Consider the following 26,058-nt stretch of genomic DNA (forward strand, 5'->3'; position numbering starts at 1 on the left):
GTACAAATAAGAGGGCTGAACTCACATAGCCTACTCTTTTAAGCAGCTTCTTTGTAATGTAATGCAGCTGGCCACCTTAGTTTCATAGATGCAAATTCTCTTAAAGAGAAAAAAGTACATTGCAACTTAAAAAACCCCTGCCCCTCATAGATCAATTTCAAACTCTAAGTTCTCAATAAAAACTCAAAGGTGAAGGGTAAGTATTATCCCAGGAATGGCAAGGATATATTTCACAGGCTGAGATATCTTTTTATACCTTTACATTGAACTCAAATCCTGATTTTAAAGGTAGAAATCTGAAATCCCATCATACTATTTTGTGGTAATTCAGTCAAACATAGCAAGGACCTTAGTCTCTGGATTCTTTCCCTTTAGTTGAACACTGAAGCTGTGATGACAATGCTGTCTTGTAACCCTCGCTCTAACAACTGGCATTTTGGGTGTCTTGTCATTGTAGAAGAATACAAATGTGGAACAAGCAGGTAAAACAGAGGAACACACTATACCTTTCTGGATATCATTCTATTAATGTGAGAATTTGAGAAGCTAATATTTGCAATATTCCTTTCTGCAGTCCTCAAGTTATTCCCACTAACAACATGACTGTATCAAACAGAAAGGTAACTGTTGAGAGAGCAAATCTTACCTTATAGGGAAAAAAATAGTTATCAGTGCTAGAAGTATATTGCAGACTTTTATGGACACTGAAGAGCAGTTTTAAACCTGTCTTGAAGCCAGATTAGGCTCAAAAGGAAAGAAGGAAGAGGTAAAAAATGAGTAATTATTAACAATTAGGACACAGACTTGTTTTGCTGCTGTTGTGCAAAGGCAAAACCTTTCTACAACAGCTATTGTAGAAACTTGGATTGCACATGTGACCTAGATAAAATGCCCAGGGACAACAGAGAGAAAATGTTTGGACAAAAATTTGACAAGGGGACTCTGAATAAGAGAACACGGGAATCTGAATTATTTTATTCCAGTCAATATAGAACTGTACCTTTCAATTCATGCTTTTATAGAGATGATAAATCAATAGTCAGACTAAAATATATAGCTGGTTTTCAAAGCAACTTTTCTATATTGATGAAATATCCAGTAGGTAAATTTTGACGATGATTAAAAATCCATCCCATTGTGAAGAGCATGCAGTTCATTGGAATATAGCTCTCTGAACATGACTGTGTTCCAGGTGATTAAAGATTTCCTCTTCTGTTTCTGGAGTGAGCTGTATATTATCTTTGATTGGAGATAAAGGATCTGACTTTCTACAAGAAGGCAGTTTTTTGTACTCTCTGCACAAAAAAACAAAGACAAAATAAAACCCAAGAATGTTATGACGTTTTATATTTCTAACCACAGGCCAGTAAGAACATAAGATTTAAAACAAAACAAGACCCCTAACTCCCCCCTCATCTATGAATAAATACAAAATAAAAATTCATCATGCAAAGTTTTAATTTCAATTTCAGTACAACTGAACAACTTTACTGAGTGTGACAGAATGATAGCTGTTAGCTTTATTTCTGAAAGACTGCATGTACCCCATCCTACTCTGGGTTGTACATGCTTTCTGAACATTTAAGTCTTCTGAATAAATGTAGTTTTTTATATATCCCATGAGTCTTGACATTAAGACAGAAGAGATTCAGTGCCCCACATGATTTATTTGCTGTCAGGTAACATAATTGTTAAAACATAAGGCTAATTTAGATACATTTTAAAATCTGAAAAAATAAAGAGAATACTCAGAGTTAAGTCAGTCCTGGCAGTAAAAAAGCCCTTTTTGTGAAATGTATTAAGAAAAGAATCACATAAAAGCTAATAAACAAGTACTTTACGTACACAGAAGTAAGTAATACAAAAATATATATCCCCATTATAAACACCCCGAAGTTACAAACCAAAACTGAATGGATAAAATGCATATGTTGGGAGACTCATCTTGCAACCATTGGCAGAGAAAAGGAACAGAGTCCCACCTAGGCTCACTCTCTTCCATCTGCCTGTATCCCAAAAAAATCAAAATATCTGAATTTTCTCCCTGTGAACAACCCTGGGACGACATTTACAATTACAGGTGAAGCAATACATACACAAACACCTTAATTTCCTCCTTGAAACTGTAATTCTTACCCTGCATCAAGAGGGTAATATTTATAAAAATGTAAATACCACAAGTAATATTTTTTTAAACATAAATCACTTGTATGTTTATAATAACCTACCCTAAGGCCTAAACTTGCTAAAATGCATTCATCTGACTCAATACATTGCTCAGCAGTACCATTATTAACCACTCAGTGAAAAAAATACTTTTATCCTACTCACATTTGGGTTTGGACTAGCAAAAATAATAATTTTATTTAAATAAGACTTATTTATTTAAGAGATTGCAACTGTGAGCTGGTAAAACTTTGCCACCAAGAGTTTTTACCTTAGCCCATGGAAACAGTGTAAGTTAGAATACCTACACTTCAGGTTTTGTTTTACTTTTTTAAAATAATCATTGCCCTTCAAGTTCAAACCTTGAAGATATTTGCAGAAACTTCAAGTTAGACAAGCCATCTGCACAAGGAAAAGCAACAGCATTTTATAATGTGCAAAAAGATCTCTTCCAATCACAGACTTCTGCTAACAGAAATATTTCATCAATTCACAGTCATCTTGAAAGCAGAACACTTCTGACAATCAGCCATCTCAAAATGTGAGGGGCACAGAGTTAAACAGAAGCAACCTTGTATTCAATTAAATTTAATAATTTCTATGCAGCTTTTGCATTTAGATTAAGAAGTGACCTTTGGTGTTTGATGTCAAACAATGGCAATGATTTTCATACCAATTATGTTAAACTAAATGCCCTAATCAATGAAATTCAACAAATTAATTTTAGCTTATAATTTATAATTTTCTATGTAGAAAACATCTATTTTGAGCTATTATCTTTATCGAACTGTATGGAGATATGTAGAGTCTGCTTAGAAAATTGTTTATTTGGAAAAACAGCATACAGGGTACAAAGTAAAGGCTTAAAGCAACTCACCTTTTAAATTGGAAGCTTTTCCAGAGTTCACTAACAGTAACTTGCAGTCCCAGCTTATTTTCAGCATCACAGTCACTTCTCTTCTGCACAGGTGACAGTTTCCTGCTTAATCCACTTACTTTAGCTGGTACCCATGGTTTGAGCTTTGTTACAATACGTGATCTTGTACTAATGGATTTACGTAAACCAGGAACCTGTGAGATTTTAATGTTGCAGCACACAGGGTTAAAATTAAAACCTGTAAGCAACAAATACCATACTGCAAAACTTATAATCAAAAAATAAAGTGCTTTACATTGTGTCAAGATAATGCAATATGAATTGCCACAACAAGGTATATTTAGATAGCTTCTATAATCTAAAAAGTGGTATCTCAAACACATTAAACATAATGTGCTGTAAGAACTGGCAAACCAGTTTCCATAGGTCTTTGTATTCTAAAAGGTTGCAAAGATATGTTTCTTTGAAAGAAGACACAGTGAGTGTCTACAGTTCTAAGAACTAACTATTTTACAGTTGGCTACATAAGATTAGTTAAAGACACCTAGGTTGTAAATAATGCCCTTATTTCCCATTTGGATAATATTAAGAATAAAGTGTTCTGCTAAAAATAATCTTTTCCATTTTGCTGGATCATCTTTAGAAAATGGCACAGCTCTGCCTACTTCAGGTGCTTCACTAACTAATGCAAATAGCTCTTTCCTCATCCAAGTATTTGCTATTGACTACCTAACACTTTTGTGTTTTAAAATAAAATATTGGCAGCCTTTTCTTCAAAGACAACTTGTAGCTTTGTTCTTTCCAAAATGACAGTGTATTTTGCCTCCCCCCCGAACTTGTTACATATTTTTTTGCACCTTGAATACTGCCTTCAGTTTTGGGCCCCTCCCTACAAGAAGGACATTGAGGTGTGCAGAGAAGGCCAATGGAGCTGGTGAAGGGTGTGGAACACAAGTCTTATGAGGAGCAGCTGAGGGAGCTGGGGTTGCTTAGCCTGGAGAAAAGGAGGCTCAGGGGAGACCTTAACAGTCTCTACAACTACCTGAAAGGAGATTGTAGCCTGGTGGGGGCTAGTCTCTTCTCCCAGGTAACAAGTGACAGGACAAAAGGAAATGGCCTCAAGTTGCACCAGGGGAGGTTTAGATTGGATGTTAGGAAAAATTTTTTCACAGAAAGGGTTGTAAAGCATTGAACAGACTGCCCAGTGAAGTGGTAGAATCATCATCTCTGGAGGTGTTCAAAAATCCTGTAGATATGGCACTTCTGGATGTGGTTCAATGGTGAGCATGGCAGTGCTGGGCTGACAGCTAACTGTAAGGATTCTATTATTGAAATTACATTGTTTCTACCTGTTTCTACCACGCAGATCTTGGTATTCCAAGGGAGAAAAAAAGTGTTTAAACCGTAGACTAAAAATTGAAACAAGAATACTAGGAAAAATAAAAATAAAATCCTAAAACTCCCTGCTTGATAGTATTTTGCCATTTATCTATCACCTCAGCCATTTTGCTACATGTGTGAATTCACCATAATCCTACATTATCTCTGTAGTACTGAATTACATCAGAGTTATAACTTAATTTAGCTACCCCAAAATTAGGCAAAGCTGCATGCTGAACACCCGCTAAGAAACTTAAAGCCGGAGCAGAACACTCTTTTCTATTGTCAATATTAGCGTCTTTGCTGAGCTCACAGCAATTGTAAAAATTAATTAGCAATAAAAACCACAGCTGAAACACTATCACAGAAAAAAACCATGAAGTCTTAGGGAGTTCAGTATTTTATAGGTATTTGTTAGTAAAAAGCTTCTATTAGTTTTGATATTAGAATGAAGTAGGTAGGCACTTCACATTTTGGATTGGAACCACAATACGAGCTGACAAATTTCTCAGACTGCCTCCCCAGTTATTAAATTTCTCTATAGATCAGCTACATAGCTGATATTCAGCTTACCAAAATCAGAATTACACTTTAAGTGATTAACTGCTTCTTCCCTAAATCTGGAACTCATTATTCCCTTTTATAGCTATCTTCCACTATACTTAACACCAGCAAACACTTCTCTTGTTTTACTAAAAGAAAACTGAGCCAAAAATGGTGCTCTTTATCTCTACCTTCCCTCTCCTATGGTCCTACTGGTGCTACAACTCAGAGGAATCCAAGAGTCTGGGTGGGTCCAAGTTCCAATATGATTGACCTATTGATTATTGCAGTCAAGTTAAGTTTTTGGCCATGCCAGTTTTCTGGTGCAATTCTTTATAAATCTTATTACGAGCACATAAAGGAAGCAGAGAGAATGCACAGCCATGGAAATAAGTTGGAGAAATCCTCCTACTAGCTGCTTACTTTACACAAACCCTACTATCCTCACAGATTTTCACCAGTTTTTCTATTATCTGAAGGGCTCCAAGCATGCTGAAATTTTGTTTTTACATGATGTTTATATTACCTCAGTACTTCCACAATGTGTATTCCCCAATATTTAGTACATTCATTCTCCCAATATAACTTTTACAAGAGCAGAACAAAGTAAAACATTAAATACAGCCTCAAAAACAAAGTAATAAAATTCTGAATCCCAGGATGATTTCATTGCTCAGTCTTATTGAGGAGGAAAATGTTAATATTGCAGAATAAAAATGTAACTTTCATCTTAATGAATAAGTTCCTAACAATAACCACAAGATGTCACTATTTTACAAAACACAGTATTTTTGTTTGGCACAGACGCTTCTGATTTTTAGCCTGTTTATGAAAAAGAAGTCAGTTAGGCTATGCATGAAAGGATGAAAACATCTTCCTCTGACTTTATCTTTTGGCCAATTCTAATGACACCACATAAGGAGTCAGAGCACTTTTAGCTGTTAAAGTCTTAGAAGTTTTACGAAATAGACAAATGTGTAAAGCTCTTAGAAATGTCACAAAGACAAGGAACATATGTTTATTCTAACTAAGGTTTTTTTATTCAAACTAAGGTTTTTTTGCCTTAGCTTGGCTTTTTATTTTATACTGAAGTGATTGAAATCCCCAAACAAATTCCAACTGTGTTATCAACCACAGGTAGCCTGGTTATATTTCATCTCAGCTTCAATGTAGAAGAATAAGAACACAGTTTTGTCTTGCCAACATTTGCATTGCTTAAGTCTTTCATTGAGAGTTCCACAAGGAACTAGAAGAAAGCAAAAACTGATTTTCAGATTTTAGTAAAGCTCATAAAGTTAAAAGAACTCTTACCTTAGTTTTCATGATTGTATTTTTTTTATCAGTTCGAACAGCAGAAAATAGCAGAGACAGAGTATGTTTATCATCAGCCAGTTTTGAATTGGAGTCAGATTCCTTCAGGAGAAAATTGATTTGGTTTAAAACAGGTTGGGGTTTGTTTTTGCAAACACAATGTATATTTTCGTATCTACAGCTATATACTTTAAAAGATAACCTTTTCAGTAGTTCTAAGAACCTATACAAACACCTGGGCTTACTTTTAGCAAACAACACCATGAAGACACACACACATATATATATATATATATATACACTTTCTGAAAGGACTTCAGGGACTAACAAAAGCAGAGAACAAAAGCTTGCCTACCAGGGTTTTTTATGACCCACTGTAGAAATAGCAGCAGAAAGACTGAAGACAAACTAAAACCAGACTTTATTCAAGCTAGTATGTCAATGCATATTATATTACAATTATTTTAAGCATTGACAAGAATGAAATATAATCATTCTATGATTCTATTTAGAAACAAGTTTTGTTACCACAAGCTACATTGTCTGTAGGCCATCACTCTGAAGATAAGAGTTCATTGCATAATCTCTTTTATAATTTAAAGCAAAAACAAATGCTAAAACAAATGTCTAATTTTCTTACCTTTGCATCTGAACTGTTGTTGGACATTTGTAATATTTCTGAAGACTCCAAACTAGATTCTGATGGTTCACAGGACTCATGAGACTGTGATGACTGTTCCAGTTCTATTAAGGGGGAGGACTCTTCCTCCAATTCATCACACACTGCCTCATTCTCTGTTTGAATCTCATTAATCTGATCTTCCTGGGATACAACACAGTTGTTTCTCTCTCTGTGAAACTGCTGTGAAAATACAGGATGAGATGGACCAGGGTTTCCTGAATTACTTACGAGGCTGCTAAACCACTGGAAACAACTTTTCGGCATTTCTCCGGGAGTTGTAAAGACAGTCCTGGTTGATTTTTCAGTTTCTGAAAACTGAGAGACATCTTCTGCTACATATTTTATTTCCTGTTTCTGGCAATCCTGCTCAGTATCTTGAGTTAGATCATTATCATCATCCTTCTTTGCTCTACTGTCAAACATAATTGCATCGCTGCAGAAAAACCTAAAAAAGAAACAAAAAAGTAGAAGCAGGGGAGAAGAAAGTTACTGCACATGTATGTCATCTCCAAAATCCAACAGCTGTCTCTATCCATCAATTTTATTTTCAAGGTATATTTGCAGACAAATTATTTTGACAATGTGCAAAGTCCTTCAGGGAGGCATTAACAATTAACAGTAAAAAAGGGGAGGGAAAAAGCATCTGTAAACATGTCATTCATTGACTCAAATACTAATAAGGTTCTTCACCAGAAAGTACAACATACAGGAATCCTACAAAATTTAAGAATATATTAATTAATTATCATAAAGCTAAGCAGTAGTGAAATACTTCAGGCACCTCTTATCAAGGAAACTAGAACCTTACTACTTCTCTTCCATGCTATAGCAGCAGCTCCTAAGAGTACTAAGCACAGATTTAAAGAAGAACCTATCATCACTGACAACTCAATATTTGATATAACAGAACAAAACTTTCAGCTCAGGAAGGTGTGTCTTAAAACTAAAGAACATCAGTATTAAGACTGCTCTGTAAAATTACACTGCTCTAAAATATTCAAAGTATTTAAGATAATAATCACACAATAATAGACTTAATGGTGATAAAGTTTTATAAAACAAATTCAAGTAGCTGTGGCCAAATACAACTAAATGACAAAAACACAAAAACAAACACCCCCCCCCCCAAAAAAAAACAACAAAAAACCCCCAACCAGAAACCCTAACAAAGCAGTATCAACTGAATGGGATGAGATAAGAATAGGTATTTGTCATACAATATGACCAGTTTGAATTTACCAAAACAAAAAGCTCTATCAACTTAAGTCATTGTATTGACTAACTGCTTATATATTTGGCAAAAAGCAGCTACCTTTTTTTTTTTTTTGAGATATGTCATATAACCTTTACCTGAGAAAAAAATGGCCAGAAGTACTGAATATTATACTGAGAGACTATAAGTAGATCACAAGGCTGGAGCATCTCTCCTATGAGAACAGGCTGAGAGAGTTGGGGTTGTTCAGCTTGGAGAAGAAAAGGCTTCAGAGAGACCTTATAGCACCTTCCAGTACCTACGGGGTAGCCTACAAAAGAGCTGGAGAGGGACTTTTCACAAGGGCATGTAGTGATAGGACAAGGGTAATGGCTTCAAACTGAAAGAATGCAGGTTTAGATTAGATATTAGGAAGAAATTCTCCACTATGAGTGTAGTGAGGCACTGGAAGAAGTTCCCCAGAGAAGCTGTGGATGCCCCATCCCTGGCAGTGTTCAAGACCAGGTTGGATATCATTCTGAGCAATCTGGTCCATGAAAGGTATCCCTGCCCATGGTAGGGGGGTGGAATGATCTTTAAGGTCCATTCCAACCCAAACCATTCCATGATTCTACGACTCTGCGAATAGTCTCAGTCTTTACTTCCACAGTAAAAAATTAACATTATCTATCTCACAGATAAACAGCCTGCCCAGCACAAAGGATCCTCCATCTTGGCTCAGGTGCATGAAATTACATAAAAAAGTCTGAGGTAGCATTTTGCTTAGTATTCAGGTTATTTCAGCAACCAGGACAGCAAATAGTATTTTGCTACTTATTAAAACATATAACATAAGCATACCTGCTTCTTGTTCCTGGAACAATTACAGCATCCTTGTCTTTGTTTTTCCTTTGTAAAAAGGAAGCAAATTTATTTCTAACTCTGGGCAGGGAGTTAGAGCTTTCTTGAGTGAGAGAACTTCCTGAAGAATCAAGGCTTTGTATTGCTGAGACACTCTTCTGTGCTTGACCCTCATGATCATCCTCCTTCTTGACTCTTTTTGCTTTTGTAAATGAATATTGCTTCAACAGATCTCCATCTGAGACTTCTTCCAAATCTAGACAATTTAAACATTATTGTCGAAGCACAATACTACAATTAACCAGTGATGAAATAACTGAGTTTTACATATTAAAAATATTGGTAAGGTCTAGTAGGAACATTATTGACATTACAGTTAAAAAGTTTAAAACATTGTTTTTTAGTATATAGCCTTAAAAATAATTTTTTGCAGATGGAGTGAAGACAGAACAACTAAAATGAAACATAATATTTGTTTTGGATATGGTGTGGTTTGTTTTTTTTTTTTAATGCTTTGAAAGCAAAACTAAATTTGATTTAAAGGCAGGTTGCTAAACTACCTACAAGGTTTTATAAATGAGAGAGTAGGAAGATTGCACGAGTAACAGAGGCCAAAAATAGAGGCCTAGTAGCATAATCAGAAAGCAAAGAAAGCAGAGGAAGAGAAAATACTTAACACATTACATAAAGCACAATGGGAACAAAAAAGTGCCCCTTCTATTAAAAGCCCACAGCTTATTTCATCACATATAACTTGGGTGAAGTAGAAGACAAGATAGCACAGATCCACTACAGGAAGTGAAAAAGTTGACAGAAAGAATACCTATACAAGGGATATAGGCAACACAGTGTGAGTACAGAAAATGTTAAGTTTTCTGTCTGGCAACTAATATCAGTGCTAGAAAAAACACAATGTTTTAATTTCTTCACAAGCCATTATAAGATAGAAATTAAAACCAAAAATATATAAAAATAGAACAGATTGTATTAAACATAATTTCAAATTGAAAACACTTCAGCTTTATAGCAAATTAAAGAAAGTTAAAATCAAGTGCTGTGGAAAGTTGGCCATCACCCTTGATCATTATCTAGGTTTTAATATTATGGCTTCTGAGTCTTGTAGCTTGTTGAAAACAGAATATAGACAGTAACAGTTAAGAGTTAAGCCTCTAAAAGTCTCATACCATCAAGTCCAAGATAAAATCCTTTCTTTTCCCACAGCCTTCTACTGTTATTCACATAATTATTTAATAAAAACATACCACTCCTTGACCTTTTTGCAAAGAGCTCTTTGCCTGGAATTTTTAGCCCTTTAACACTGATTATTTTCTCCATGCCTTTGGTTGTTGGTTTGTCCAGTAAATGCATTTTAGGAGGAACAGTATCTTCGGTAGGGCCAAACTGGTATTCTCTGCTCCAAATGCTATTTACATGATTATCACGTCTGTCATTCCAGCCACAACTTCTCTGTTGCACAAGCTACAAAAAAATTAAAATCCAGGAGATAGGTTTATAATCTTGCCTTCTACATATGATTTCTTGATTTAGTATACAGGGACATTTTAACATTTGTACTTCTAGCGACATACTTAACACAAGCCTTTTCTTTTTTATTCTCACATTTCTCACACTTTTTATACGAATTCCTTTTTTCAGTGCTGACATGACTTCATTTCAATATGGCGCAAGTGATTAACTGCTCTTCTGAGACAAAATTGAAAGTTTAAGTTTTATTTCTATTCAGAAAACATAATTTGGGATTATACTTGGAAAAAACCCAAATCTCTTTGAGAATTTTCTTTTTAAGTCACTTACTTCTGTCGATAATATTAAGGACTTACCAAAAAAGTCTGAAAGTAAAACTAAAACAAACATTAAAGCCAAATATCATGAAAAATAAAACTTTATCTGCAAAAAAAGCAAAAAAATATGCGTGTGGAAGCATATGGTTTCTGTAATAACAGAATAGCTTTCACTGCCAATTCATTTGCGAATAACATTCACATTTTTTCACAAATGTTCAGACCCACATGAAATTTTCAATATATAACTTCAGAACAAAGATGTTACCTGTGCAGTGTCAGGGTTATAATTATCAATTTGTTCCATTGTATTGATATCGATGTTGCCAATGGCAATTTGAAAAGCAGTATCATCACCAAAATGTCTGTTTCCATCATCGTAAAGGAAAATATCTGAATATTACATTACATTTCAAGAACTATAGAATGAAAGTTAGAATATCTGTTTCCCATTTTTATGCTAACAAGCATGGCTAGAATATTAACCTAAAGGATTAATACCACTACTTTTGGCTCAATCTGATGCAACAGCAATTGTAATTCATGATTTGCCAAAGGACTGCAGATCTAAGTAAAAATTAAATCCTTCCATTATCAGCAGAAAATTTACTAACTTTCTCTTTTCTTATTTCTGGAAATGCCAGAGATTAAGAGGCTTGAACATATAAAGCTAGTAACTACTTCAACAGTATCCTCTCTTTCTTCATTTTCCTAATCTTTCATGCTGAAATTTATGTTGCACAGATGTGGGAAAATGCTACTTGTTCTACAGGAAGAGACATCTGGTAAAATAGGAAATGCTTAGATTAGAGAACGAATTGAACACAAATTGCAAGAATTAAATAGGTAGAGATTATAACACACCTAAAATAGGCAGAAATTAAAGACAGTCATAAAGTAACTCAAACAGTTTAAATATAATCTGTATTTTTTTTCTAAAGAGAAAAAAAAAAGGATTAATAACTTCTGCCTAAAGTGATGTATCAATGATAGATCACTCAGTTATCCCCCGGCATGCTTTTTAAATTCATTAAAGTCAGAGCAAAGGATAAAAGAAGAAAAGCACTCCAAAATTTTAAGACTGCAGAAAAGCCAGGCTTTAGTAAACAGCAGGGGTGCAATGAAAAATCTAAGTACACCACTGATGCAATGAAAAGTATAAGACACCATAACTGCTCACCCTTATTTCCCCATTCTGCTGTTTCAACACAAAGGATACCGTCCTGCATAACTTAGTGTTTCTGGATCAATGTCATCCCCATATGCATTCAGAGGAACTAATTTTCTGTTGAGAGGATCAAAAACTAACTGATAAAGGAATGTATTATTGGCTCGTGTAAAACCCTGTATGTATTCTTCTGGTACTGTTATATTCATCTTCAAGTACTGCCCCATTTTCTTAATAACCTGTAACAAAAAGGAAATAGCTCAACTGCTTCATTTAAACAGTTTACACAAACAGTTAAATACATGTTGATTATTAAGTATCTTTGTTGCAATTAAACATAGAATGCGTGTCCTGTTACAACAAGAAGATTAAACTTAAACAAGGGAAGGAAAAAAAAAGAAAATTTGTACATTATTTTCCCACTCAAGTTGTTTACAATCACATAAATAACACAATTCAACTCTTTATAAATGCTTCTTGTTCAATAAAGAAGTACAAAGTGTGATTAGAAATACAGAGCATCTCCTTAAGGTATAATATTTTAAACTAATGCATATCCGATTTTATTATTCATATTATCAGGACACATAAGCAATGCATGGGTGTTTCTAGAAGAGAAAAAAAGCAACACTAATCAGATTAAACCCTGACATTTTGCTCAGGGATACATGAAAGGAAATAATGATTTATACGGGAAAAGTTCAAAGTTCCCTTTTTACTTCCACAAAAGCCAAACCAGTTGCTTTGATGCCTGATTTACGTGATATAAACCATTTTAAAAATAAAAATCATAGTTCTTTGTGTACAGCCTGTGAGAGAAAAAAAACCCAAAATACACTAAAGCACACAAGTAACTTAAGAAAGAAGATAGCACTCTAAGTTAGTTAGACTGCATATTTAAATGCTTTTCTGAATTAGGTTTACCTGCCTTCAGGACAGACCCATAAGGTATTCTTATTAGCTCTTAAAAACCTCTCTACTCCCTTACTACCTACACAGAAGTTATTCCCACTCTCTTAGACTCTGTATTTTCTAATACTAGATTTGTTTTCATTTCATACATCAGACAAAAAAAAACAAACACCCAACCTTATTTTTTGTTTTGCACATTCCAAACTTTTCTTCCATACTGTTTTTAATATATAAATGTCCATATCCATATGCACGTAACCAAATAAGATCTCCAATCCCTGCCCCTCTCCCACACAGGTAATGGGGGGGGGAAATGCAGAGCCTTACCAGAGAAAAAAGCAAAATCAAGTTTACCTTTATAATATCTGGATTGTTGGCTAATTTTAGTAACCTGCACGCCTTAGCTAACCCAATTCCATATATTGATGCAAGGTAGTCGCAACCAGAAAGAATACACATGTAGCGGAATTTCTCTTCTGTAAATACATTTCCAAGCTGTTTGCAGTTTCCTAGTCGAGCTTGATCTATCTCTAGTCCATTTCCGAACTTGTCAATTTTCAGAAACACCTGAAAATTAAGAGGAAATGAAAACAACATTTTTCACCCACATAAGATAGTTCCTTGCACTTGGTGGAAACAATAGAGGCAAAGTGCTATTCTCATCTCTTCTGTTTCCCACATTTACTGTAGAAGAGTAAATCCACAAAAACATATTTGGCAACTTCAAACTCTGCTTTTAAGATACCAGTAAGAGGTAAAAGCTGTTAGTATTTTCTTCCATACCTTTTTACATCCAAAAGCTAAAAGATCAGAGTCTTCTGTAATTATAGCTTGAACAATGCCAATCTTATTAAGATAAGCCAACTGAGCATCAGCTTCATAAGGAGCAACAATGCAATCAACTCCCCGGGCTCGTGCAGCCTGTACGTAAACAAGAAGCATACAAGTACTTTGCATCAATTTGCAGTAATTACCTTAAGAGATCTGAAAGCATAAGAACCTCTATGTTAAAAAGCCAAACCCATGATCTTTTTAATCACACACCCATCCTGCCCCATTAGAGCCTGATATTTTATATTCAAAACCTCAAGTTTCAAACAGTTTAGATCTATACAGACTAGTTTACAAAAACAGCCTTTCCTGTGTTGGCCTGTAACACCACGGTCACTACATCTGACCACAGGTGCCAGCTTCAAGCTCATGCAAATTATATTCTGGACAGAGGAAAACTTCATACTGTTTTGATACAGCAGAATAAACTTGATACTATTTTGATAAAGATCCTATGACTGCAGTGGAAGCATAGCAAAAAGCTACTAGAACAGTTTTTAGGCAGCCAATTTTTTTTCTGCAGTCTATGCTCAGAAACTAGCTGAGGGGGAAAAGGATAAAAAACTAATAACTGTGATTAGTTTTTGTGCATCAGAAGTAAAACTGAGGTGTTATCAAATTCAGTTCATAGCAGTAAGAAGAGATGTATTTCAACTGACACATCATTATTATTTATACAACTGGGCATAATAAACTATAAGTGAAGTTAAAGTTTGTTAACTGTGCTTAACACAGTCCTGTAATATGTAGGACAACTAGAGACTGAGAAGGAAGGAGTGTTTTTCTTGCCTACATAGAAGAGGTAGTGATGTAGCCATAAAAATGCAGACTAAGACAGGCTACCTACTGCATATTTTTTTAAAAAACTGGCATTATCAACAGTATTGACAACTTACTTTAATAACTTCATGAGCCATAGCATGGGTAACATTTACACTGCGCCCAAAACATTCCCTGGCTTCTGCCAGTTTCCCTTCCTGCAACAATTGTTTCCCCTTCAGAAGACTGGCTTGACGCTTCCTAAAAGACAGACAAAAACATCCACCAATTTCAGATAATTTTTCACTTAAAAGAACAAACAGCAGAGAGGACTAAGAGAGACAGGTGGCAAAGGGGGGGGAGGAAATTGGAACACTACCCAAATCTGGTCTATTGAGTAATTTTTTTAAACATAAGAATAACTAAGTTATTGTATTGACAAGGATAACTAGGTCAGCATGTGGAAATTTATAGTATTTCCTCAGAAAACAGTGACTACCAGGAACTGAAATCAGCAGTGTGAAAGAAGAAATGCATCCACTCTCAGTTTGCAGTAAAACAGATTTAATGAATTTTGGGAGTATCTGCCACTGGATACTTATTGGTTTAGAGGACAGAAGGAATAATTTACTTAATTTCAAATATTAGAAACTGTTCACTCCACGCTGAAGGGAGCATATGTCTCATGGGAATTTATAAACAACAACCACTAATGAAAAATTCTCACAGCTTCAGTGAGAAGTTGCATTTCTAGTGACCCGAATCCAAACCTGATACGAGTTTATCTTATTATAGAGAAAGATGAGGAACGTGGTATTAGTTTTAAATAAAATTATATTGGGAAGAAATATTTTTCTCCAGAGATCACAAGGGCAGGCAAACTAAAAGCCTCTAATACACTACAGGAACTAACGCTCAGAGGTTTACTTCCTTCCTCTTATCAAATGGCTTTCAGTTACAAAGTGCATTTCTATTTTTGGAATAAAACCTCTAAGAAGTTTAATTTTAGATGTAAATTAAATGAAATCACACTACACTGCAGAGAAGTTTAACAGACCTTACAACCTAGCTGAAGTTTGAGGTTTTTTGACTTTGAAAATTAACTGTAGTGATAAACACGCTGCCTTGCTTGCAAATCAATAAAGTTCAGTACTTACTCTCGTCGGGCCTTTTCCACTTCCTTTTTAGACGGTAGGGTGCATCCATCAAATACCAAAATTGGTTTAATTCCAAATGAAAGGAGCATCTCAACAAGTTTCATACAGAAAGCTACATAACTGTATTGACAATAACAAAAGTAAGAATAGAAAGATAAACTTTGTCGTCAACCACAAGTCTATTGCATATTATCTGTCTGCAGAAAAGAAGAACTGCAAGTTTAGGACAACTGTTGTTCAAGGATCTTAACAGGCTGTATATTTCCCCAGCATCACAAAAAAAGAATAAGAACACTTGAATGCTGTTTGGTTGGTTTGGGAGGTTTTTTTTATTAGAAAGAGAAACAGTCCACCTCTCAGCTCAGAACTGGACGGACTGCTCCTCTCTCCTACACAAAATGAAATAAGAACTCAAGTACAATTCAATTTGATTCTGCAACACTGGGATTCAACACTGACAAAAACTTGAAAAGTTAAAACATGGATTGTCTTTTTAGTTTCAGCAACTCAATTTGTAATGGCCAGGGAAACAGGGGGCAGACAAGCACAGTACATGATCTTTCCCCAGAAAGGCAGACTAAATGCACTTTTGTAGAGCTGAGTTATTAAATCTCTCTTTATAGAACTATCCACTCTACTCTCCAGACAGTGGATACATGCTATGGACAGACATACAAACCTATCTTCCTATACTAAAAATACAGGCACAGCACGGAAAATATTTCAAAAGTCAGAAAAGTTCCCCAGTCTGTACTAACTGTGAAGATGGTGTATGGGCCAGGAGGCAATCCTCCACTGCCTTCCAAACCCATCCCCTGGAAAAATATTTGTTGGGAATTCCAGACTTTATTTATTCTCTCAGACCTCTCATCTCCTTACCTGTTATTTCTACAGTTCTGTATAAGACCATTTTATATCAGCAGCACAGAACTAAAACATAATAGCTGCTGTAAACACTAAGTGCATTACAGTGATGCCCAATGAAAAAAAAAATCAATTTTTTTTTATTTTAAGGACACTGTTTAAAACAAAAAGAGTAACCTTTTCAGCAGGGGAAGGGAGGGGAAGGAGAGTGGGGCTTAGAAGCATTTAGAATGTAAGGATTAAAGACACTGAATTTAGAGCTACAGAAAAATAACTGATTTTGAAAGACAAGCACTTTAGTTATATAATACAGATGAATTTTAAACTGTGAAAGGACACAAAACTATAGTTTAAGTGCCAGTCTAGGATGATATGTGCATGGAAACAAGATTTGCTCATAAAATATTTACGTATTTAAATTCAACCATTCCAAAGTTTCCTATAACTATGAATGTTTCTCTTGACAGACAATTTTTTCCTCAGCTGAAGTGGATCCCATTCTCAGGACTCTGAGAGACCTTCACAACCTTCAAAGGCAGGTAGCAGGGTTGGATGAAACTCCACAGTTCTTCAAATCAACAGAAGCAGAAGTAAAGATTTGAACCCATTTGCAAAGCATCAAGTCTCTCTTGCCTCCAATCAAACATTTGATGGAGCCAAGGTCTTCTCTTGGTGGTGCCAAGCAATAGGACAATAGGCAACGAGCAGAAATCAAAACACAGGAATTCCTACTTGGATATAAGAAGAACTTCTTTACTGTGCAAGTGACCAAGTACTGGAACAGGTTGCCCAGAGGAGTTTTAGAACTTCTTACTTCTCCGGAGAGATTCAAAAGCCATCTGGACACAATTCTGAGTAAGTGCTCTAGGGGACCCTGCATGAGCAGGAGGCTGGACCAGATGACATCCAGTAGTCCCTTCCAACCTTACCCATTTTGTGATTTAAAACTATATCCAATCTGAAATAAGAGTTCAACCCAATTTTCCAGAGATGGACAAGAACTTACACAAACCAAATCTAAGCTCCAGTTGAACCTGAAATATGACCACAATTTTTGTTCACTTCTCTTCCTTAGAAATATAACTGTGTAAATTAAAAATCCATGTTACATTAGAAAAGCTACTCTTACTAAAAATATAATACATTAAGCAAAAAAATCTTACACCTTATTCAGAGCACAGCCCATCTCTCATAATTCCTCAGTATCATTACAACCTTTGTCACAGTAGTAATTACAAAGTATCATTGCACACAAAAAAGGTGCCTAAATTTGAAACACATGAATTGCATGTACAGAATCTCATCTGAGAAATTAGATTGGTATCTAGACATGCTAGAAAAAAACTAACTCTCACAGCCATTGGTATTTTAACAAAAAATAGTTTAGAGAGTTTTTTCCCCAACGTATACTTGAATTTATTTCGCACAGTTGAAAAACTATTTACTTATGGCCAAAATTTCCATTTAAAAGAGTACTAGTGGGACTGAGAATTCAGAAGCAACAGTAAGAAGCGAAGCTGTTACATACTTAGTTTTATTATTATAAACTATTAGTTAAGAAACATCAAGCTAACAAAACTTTAATTTGTAAGAAGGCCGAGACCGAAACATAACGAAGACTTACAGATCCGTGGGCTCTCCTCGGGCAAGCTTTTCAGCGCACGCATAAGCGCCTTTGTGCAGCCAGCAGTAGGTGTCCACAGCCACCGTCAGCCCTTTGTACTTCTTCACGTGGGAAGGCTCGGCAGCCTCCTTGATGAACTGGAGCAGGCCTTGGATCCCCATGGCGCCGCTTGAGCTGCAGAGTGGGGGGAAAGGAGCCTGGATCTTCGCTCACGACACGTCGGGTCAGGTCAGATCTGACCCGGGGCCGGGCCAGGGGCACAGGAGACTTCTGCGGGTGCCCCCCCAGACCTCGGCTCGGGACCGCCTCGCACGCTCGGTGGCTCTGCCTCGGCGCGGGCCGGCACTGCCAGAGGAAGGGGGTGAGCGAAGGGAAGGGGGGACGCAGGGACACGACCAGCGGCCTCGGTCGGTCGGTCTGTCCCTGGTGGGGCTGCAGCGGCCCCTCCGGCCCGGCCGCTGCGCGCGGCTGCCGCCCGGCACTTTCAAGAAGCGCGCGCTCAGGGCGGTGGCCCCGCCCCCGGCGCGCCGAGACTACGATCCCCAGCGTGCCCCGCGCGGGAGAGGGGGGGAGCCATTACGGCGCGAGCTCCACCCCCCGTGGGCGGTGTCTGTGCGCTCCGGGAGGGGAGCGGGGTGTCCGGGATCTGCTTGGGAGCCGTGGCCACACTGACCCGAGGGTCTGCGGATGGAAATTTGAGACAGGTGCCCAAGATGAGTACACTGAAGTACCTCTAGAACTGCTTCTTTCTCAACACTGACTAAAGGGAGGAAATGGGATCGCTGTGTCTGATGTAAACAACTGACCTTTACACAGCCAAGTAAAGCAAACTTAGTCTTTCCTCTGCACTACAATGGACAAGGATATCTTACAGATTTTCACTAAACTTCCATACAGTGTCTGGTGGTGCTGCAATTGACTTCAGGGGATAGATTAAAATACTCAGCATGAAAACCAGCACTTGTGCTGAAGCTCACAACTAGAGCATCAGCTATGGTGACATTAGTAGATCATGAGTCTCGTTTATACCAGTTTTTCCAAAATTTCGGGGAACTCCTCATTACTGCTAATATAGTGTCTTCGCTGTTTAAAAATTTGATCAGTTTTATTTCACGAAGTTGATTTGGAAGTTTAGCTGGACTATTTAATCAATTTCTTAGAAAGGAAATTTGATTTTTCTCTCATAGGTAGCAGTATTACATTTACTGTACCCTTTATGTTTCCTTTATTGAAATTTCCATTTATGGACAATATGTTATCACAGCTTTTTCTAACTTATCTAAGAAGCCAGGCTTTACTACCATGAGTAAACTCGTGAACACACTCGTACACACTTGAAAGAAGTCTAGAGGAAGACATCCTTAAAACCATATTTAGTAGCAGAGGAAATGTTTTTAAAAGCTCCTCATTTATCAGGAAAATATTGTATCAATAGTGTTAATAAAGTTAATAAAAACCTGGTTTATCGAGTTAATATTGCAACTGCCATCTTCTTCAGTCATGCGAGGCCAAGAGCACGAGTTCTATGAGCAGCATCCCACTTACCAACTAATTCTCTTAAACTATTAATGCCCCTGACAGGTACAGAAGAGAGAAGAAGGAAACCCATATTAATTTCCTGCATCAGAATCCCAGGTAATCTCATTAGTCTGGTCACAGTTCTTATCTCTTCACTACTGAATGAACACAGCTCTTAGATTCATTTTCCAGGGAAGAGATCCGTGAGGGTAATTCTGGTATTCCCTTCCTGTGCAAACTTACTGCTTCAGGAAGGTCTGTGCCCACCAGCTTCTTCATGACAATAAGGTAGTAAAGGAGTCACAGCTCTGCCAAATCATACTTTGTCAAGCTCATTGAGCTCAACTTAGCATGCTTGACTGAAGGTGCCAGGATTTTCTGACACTGTCTTTGGTCCTGGGTTTTTGCAGTAAAGGCAAAGAACCACTAATCCACATGTGACAGTGAATGGCAAAACCAAGCTGCTCGTGAGTGACCCTGTGGAAATGAGTGGAGGCATAATTTTTGTGATCTCCTTCCGTCTTACTGCCAGTGGAAATGTGCTCTCTGCCATCACAATGTGTTGCCAGTGTTTGGATTTTGTTATCTGCAGATTATATTAGCTATTCTGAGCTTACCTTTGGTGTGGCTGTGCTGCTTGTGGCAATTTTTTTTTGATCTCTAGAAACATATGTCAGTATAGAGAACAAAAGCATGGTAAGCTCTAGTGTACCAGTGCATATCTTTTTTCCCTTTTTGTGATCTTTCGTTTTGAAATATTACATCCGGGGCAGGTGAAACCACCATCCAGGTGGCTGCAGGGCTCAGCCTGGCCCCTGGAGACTTCTGGGACAAGAGGGAGGCTCAGCTGCAGCCGAGTGCAAGGAGCAGTTCAGTTTCACTTTTGAAGGTGCAGGGCAGGAGAAACTCTCCCTTTCTTTACAGGTAAATCTTCAAGCTAGTCCTTCAGTGATTACTACCAGTTTAAATTATTGTGGATTTTTTTTTAACCTCACAATAACGTAAGTTTGCCTACAATCAACAGAGGACTTGGAGCCTGTTACAGTTAATTTGTTCCTAATGCACATGGATCTCACCCTTGTGCTGAAGAAGATTAACAGGTAAATTTTCTAGCATATCCCTTCTAGCTGCAGGTGCTTCTGTTCTTCTCTGGGCACCAATCCTTTCAGTTCAAATTGTTTGAAAAGGTGTGATTTTTGCTATGGTGAAGTCCTGAATAGGAGTTCTACCCTGTATTACTGTGACTTAACATTTTTCCTCTGTGTCATGTGAAAGGTGAGAGTTCAGATTTTTGCTCATCAGTCCCCCAGGAAAGATGAGAGCCTGGTGTCTGACAGTCTGTCAGTGTCTCATAAGGAGACCCTTCATCAACAGATTCACAAGATCGGAGGGTACCTCGACCTCCCTTGTTAGGGGGAACTCAACAAAGCCAGGACCAGTCAGCGGGTCCTGCCAAGGTGTTACCCTCCACTGGCAACTGCAAGGACTCACTTTAACAGTTTATGGAATAACACTTTTTATTAATACAAATTGTGACAGATTAATAAGCTTTGAAGGTTGTTGGTGATAGGGTCTACTGCAAAAATATGTTTTAAAGCAATCTGCTGGTACATATATTAAGCAAGCACAAGCTCTGATAAGAAGCAATCATTATGCTATGGGGTAAGCACAAGCAAAAGCTCTAGTCCTAAAAGCAGCATTTAACGTGTGTAGAGCGTATTTCTCACTCAAGGCATCCCTCTGGGAGAGGAGAAGATCCCAGCAGTTTTGGTAGAGGTCTTCTCCCACTTTCCCCCTACCCCCAACTTACTTTTATACTATTTTCTTTATATTTGAGTGGAGTTTGAGTGGCTCTAGTCATAAATACTTTTTATTTCTGATTGGTGTACCTAATGGGAGGAGGGTGGTGGTCATGGTTTGGCACCTGAGGAAGGGGTTTGACATGGTTGTTCGCTTCAGAAGCAGAACATCTTGATTCTCCCTCATCAGACAGGTACTGTACGGTCTTAGTATCACAACATTCTCCCATTCTGCTGGGATTAGAATGGAGGGGGGCCACGTAGTCTCCACTTCATTCTGTTTCTCTGAGCAGATGTTTATTGTGTTCTGGGGGAGCATGTTGACCTCCGTCCATCCAGCTGCTTTTTACCTTAAAATTCTGAATCCACTCTAGGTTTAACTCTGTCCATCAGCCCACACTCTGCATCCCTTGTATGTTGTCCAGAAAACTCTTTAAACCAATATGGGGTCACTGAGTTCCTCCAGACTCTCCCAAGTCTGTCCAGAGCTTGAGCTGTGTCAAGGTGACTTTTTTCCATTTTGGAAAATTTTACAGAGCTCTCTCCCTATATATCTTTAAGGCATGATCTAGTAGCATTAACAGCTCGATTCAATCATTAACAAGAAATTGCAAAAGGACAAGCAAACTGATGCAGATGACCACAAACAGTTTGGCAGATGGTGGGAAAGGAACAGCTGTGTCATCATATTTTAAGCAAGAGCCTGAGACAAAGGAAAGCTGAGTCCTGGGGCAGGGGAGCAGCTCCTGGGAGTCATTGCTGTTAATTTATTTGACTTGGTGCTGGACCCCACTGCACCTGAGGTAAGCTATTCCTAGACTTACTCTATATGTGCAATCCTTTTCTGAGAAAAAGGATTTTGACAGTATTCATTTCCTCAATATTTCTGGTAATGCGAACTGTGAACTAACAAGTCTGTCTCTCAGGGAAGTCTAGGGAAGTGTGAACTATACAAAAGTAAAGTCTTGTTTTAAGCTAGAATCTTGTTTTAGCTCAAGTAAAAGGACCTTTTAACTGAAGTGTTAAAATGAAACCAGAAAATCTTTTGATCATGCCCTGCAGGAAACTGTAGGTTAGATTCTTGGAGATCTGATTCCAGCTCACAGACTTTTATGGGAGTTTCAGCCCAGAAAGAAGAGGGGAAGATAGATGTTTACTTTTCAGGTACAGGCTCCTCAGAGTGGACCAGCTCAGTGGGCAGCAGAGGTTATCTCTAAAAAGCCAGTAGCACTCCCTCACAGCAGGAAACAAATATTTTGCTGCATTATTTGTGTGAAATTGCCCTCTCCCTTTCTTAGAGTTGGTGGTGGATGCGAGGGTGCTTCCACACTGCACCCTGCCCTCTCAGTATTGCTGGCTGCTGTCATACATGCTCTCAGTAGGTGTTATGGATAGAGTCTTGCAGATCTTCTTTCTTTCTCTTTTGTCTGCTTCTCTTATCCTCTGCATTTCTACAGGTGATGTAATGATAGGGGCAGGACAGACAACAGGGCACCCTGACTCAGATGATGTGATGCAAATGCATGTGTCTATATACTCCTCATCTGGCCTATACTGAGGGGTTTTTTTATTAATGGAAGGGAAAAGTATCCTTTTTTATTCTGCTTTTTACTGATTTTACTGATTCATATTACATCCATCCAACACAGTTACACTGATCTTTCTAGAGATGTCATGCCTTCAAACCAGAAAGACCTGTCAGCATCTTGTCGAATTCCAGCTTTCCAAAAAATGATAAAGTTATTGAGGGCTTAAAAATATCTTATGTCCCTGGAGGAGGACGGAGACTTGCAAACTAAAGAGAACACAGTCACTACTTAAAGAACTCACTGCTACCTATCTATAGAAGTCTCAAAATAACTCAGCCTGGAGTACAGTTAGAGACAGAGTTTGGTAGCTCTCAATTTTTATCCGTCTCCTTATTTTACAGAAGCCTAATGCTGACATAGCTTCTAGTTTATACGTTGATAATGGAAAGATATTTCCCGTGGGTCAATGAAATAGAGATGTTCTGTCAAATTTTGCCAGAATTTTCTTACATTTCAGAGGTGAAAATAGAGTGGCTTTGGTGGGAAAAAAAATATTTCCAATATTTTGCTGGGATTTACTAATTCTCTGGAATCAGATCGGATGATCAAATATTGGTTTTGCTTTCTGGGGAAATGAGGGAGGCCCAGTAACCTACTATTTCCCTTTCATCAGTTGCATCTAGCCATAATAAATGCCCTCTTAATTTCTGTTTCTCATATAGGTTCTCTTCTTTGTGCTACACGTAACAAAATTACAATAGTTTAATCAGTAACTAATAATTCCAGCAGCAGCTGAACGGTCTCTCATGTGTTCTCTAAAGTGATCTATAATCTGTCTTTTGCTTTTTTATAGGTACTGATATATTCCACATTCCTGAGTCTTCCAGCAGCAAATGAAAAATATGTGTCTCTTCCTCCTTTCCATTTTATGTTTGCTTTTGAAAGTCAGTGGCACCAAAGATGTTGTATTTGGTCATAATAATTTCACAGAATATCAAGTGGGCAACATGAACCTGATTCTCTCTGTCCCACATGGTGGGTCAATGGAACCTAAAGACATCCCTGATCGAGAGGTTGGCTGTTGGGATGCGAAATTATCCTCCTGTATTTTCTCTCATGACTGTCCTCCTGGAAGTATTCAAAATTATGAGAAATGCAAAGTGTCTACCAACCAAGACAGGTATACTATAGAGGTGGCTCAGACTCTTGCTGAAGAAATCAGCAATATTACTGATGGCTTCTTCCCACATATCATTATAAACCACCTACAGAGGTTCAAGATGGATGCTAACAGGGAAAAGGAAGAAGCCTCCTTTGGAATTCCCCAAGCAGAACAGGCCTGGGAGGACTATATGGGATTTTTGACCACTGCAAAATCACAGATGTCAGGGGGCCTGATTCTAGATATCCATGGACAAGCACATCCTGAAAGGTGGATAGAACTAGGTTACACACTTTCAAAATCTTCCCTTAACTCAGGTGTTTTTTCTGCATCATGTTCCTCAATTAGCCATCTGTCCAATCAGCTAGTCAATGTGTCTTCTGAGACCTTGGTTTCAGGGAACAGAAGTTTGGGTAAATATATTGAAGAACGAAATAACAATTATGTTTGTGTGCCATCTCCATCCAATCCTAGCCCAAATAATGGGAGCTATTATAGTGGTGGATACATAACAAAGACTTTTGGTTCCCGTAGTTCTGGCACCGTTGATGCCATTCAGCTTGAGCTACCCCAGTGGGTGAGGGCAGCTGAAGAACGTCCCAGATTTTGTAAAGCACTGGCAAGGGCTGTAATGAAATTCTGGCAAACTAACTACTGCAGCCAGTACAAGAATGAATTTCTGCCATGCTGAAAGAGGTTGTGTTGTTAAGGTACCTTTCCTTAATTCAGTAATGATTTGGATTAACAGATCAACTCATTCACCTGGAACATTTAAGCCTGCAACATAATTGTGGATGCTGGTGGAAAGAAACTAACCTGCAAAGGAATACAGAGACATTGACATAGAGAAAATCCACAGCTAATACCAACAAGTCCATTAACACACAGCTTTGTACTAGATCTAGCATTGAAAAGACTGCTATAAGTGGGTATATTTGGAAGTATTTCTGTGTTTAATTTCTTTCCAGTGTCATCCTCTATTCTCTAGCACATAATAAACAACTAATCCTCTAATGAATTCTGTGCAGTGCTTTAGTGGATTATCTGTTCAAAGAAATAAATGCCTCTGCTTTTCTTTTGACACTTAAGAAAGACAGCTGGATAATATTATTGTGTAAAATATTTGAGGCCAGGATTGGTTTCCATTTGGTGTTTAGAAAGCCCTAGGAATTGGAACTCAAGTTAACAGTAATGCTGAGCAATGACAGGCAGTCTGAACTACTCAGGTTTTGTTAGTTTAATGAATTAGGGAAAAAAAATCTGATAATACAGCACTGTAAATTTGTCACAGTTTAAATAGCAAGGTGGATGGAAGGCTGATAAAGATAGCACATACACATCATGCATTTTTGACAGTTTTCCTTACAGCACAATTCCCTCCTGATAGCTGGTCCATTGATTTAAATCAGCATAGGATTAAACACTTGATTGTTACTGGGAATAGTACTACATCATGGATGGGTTTTTCTGCACAGTGGAGAAATAGAGGCATGAATAGCCATGAGTACAAATCAGCTCTTGGAAAACACAGGCAACTGATAAGGAAAAACAAAGGGAGCAGAAAGCAAGACTGAAAAGAGTAACATTTGAAAATTAAGAATCTGTGAAATCGTAGCAGTGCTAAAAGTTTGGTAAAAAGAAAACAATAAGTAAATAGCTCTGAGAAGTAAATAGTCAGTTAATAAACTGAAGAGAAGTGGGAGATCTGCACCTTGCAACCACAGTAAAATAGTTTAGGTCTAACTATTAATAGGGACAATATCAAAGAGAAATTATTGCACAGTGATAAAACATAACACAAAAGAGCATCAAAAGAAATGGGTAAGGAGCTCTCTGAACCTGACCTGTTCATTTTTATTCTTTGAAGACTAGGAAATTTTCGGGTAACAGGAAGAGAGCTGATGTTGCTGTGTTTCAAAGG

General features: G+C 37.5%; 1 protein-coding gene and 1 long non-coding RNA gene across 3 annotated transcripts in view; one reads left to right on the forward strand and one right to left on the reverse strand.

The window, feature by feature from the left end:
* Positions 1-947: 947 nt before the first annotated feature.
* EXO1 (exonuclease 1) overlaps positions 948-26,058 on the reverse strand; it is a 30,554-nt gene continuing 5,443 nt past the window's right edge. The window contains exons 3-16 of one of the 2 annotated variants that reach the window (XM_064648701.1): positions 18,130-18,303; positions 15,642-15,761; positions 14,622-14,745; positions 13,678-13,815; positions 13,249-13,461; positions 12,034-12,221; positions 11,083-11,179; positions 10,275-10,491; positions 9,013-9,268; positions 7,188-7,404; positions 6,918-7,100; positions 6,278-6,379; positions 3,044-3,237; positions 948-1,295 (exon numbers count right to left, since the gene is read on the reverse strand). In XM_064648701.1, coding sequence (XP_064504771.1) covers positions 1,154-1,295; positions 3,044-3,237; positions 6,278-6,379; positions 6,918-7,100; positions 7,188-7,404; positions 9,013-9,268; positions 10,275-10,491; positions 11,083-11,179; positions 12,034-12,221; positions 13,249-13,461; positions 13,678-13,815; positions 14,622-14,745; positions 15,642-15,761; positions 18,130-18,290 — 2,352 coding nt within the window. In that variant the 5' untranslated portion in view covers positions 18,291-18,303 and the 3' untranslated portion in view covers positions 948-1,153. Of the gene's footprint in view, positions 1,296-3,043; positions 3,238-6,277; positions 6,380-6,917; positions 7,405-9,012; positions 9,269-10,274; positions 10,492-11,082; positions 11,180-12,033; positions 12,222-13,248; positions 13,462-13,677; positions 13,816-14,621; positions 14,746-15,641; positions 15,762-18,129; positions 18,304-26,058 lie in introns of both variants that reach the window. The other variant, XM_064648700.1, reaches the window with a different exon arrangement.
* LOC135411310 (uncharacterized) lies at positions 18,721-25,155 on the forward strand. Its single transcript, XR_010429088.1, has 3 exons — positions 18,721-18,856; positions 19,711-19,764; positions 23,829-25,155. It is a non-coding gene; the product is annotated as an uncharacterized LOC135411310 (long non-coding RNA).

The sequence above is a fragment of the Pseudopipra pipra genome, chromosome 3 (genome assembly GCF_036250125.1).
Source record: "Pseudopipra pipra isolate bDixPip1 chromosome 3, bDixPip1.hap1, whole genome shotgun sequence".
Lineage (NCBI taxonomy): Eukaryota > Metazoa > Chordata > Aves > Passeriformes > Pipridae > Pseudopipra > Pseudopipra pipra.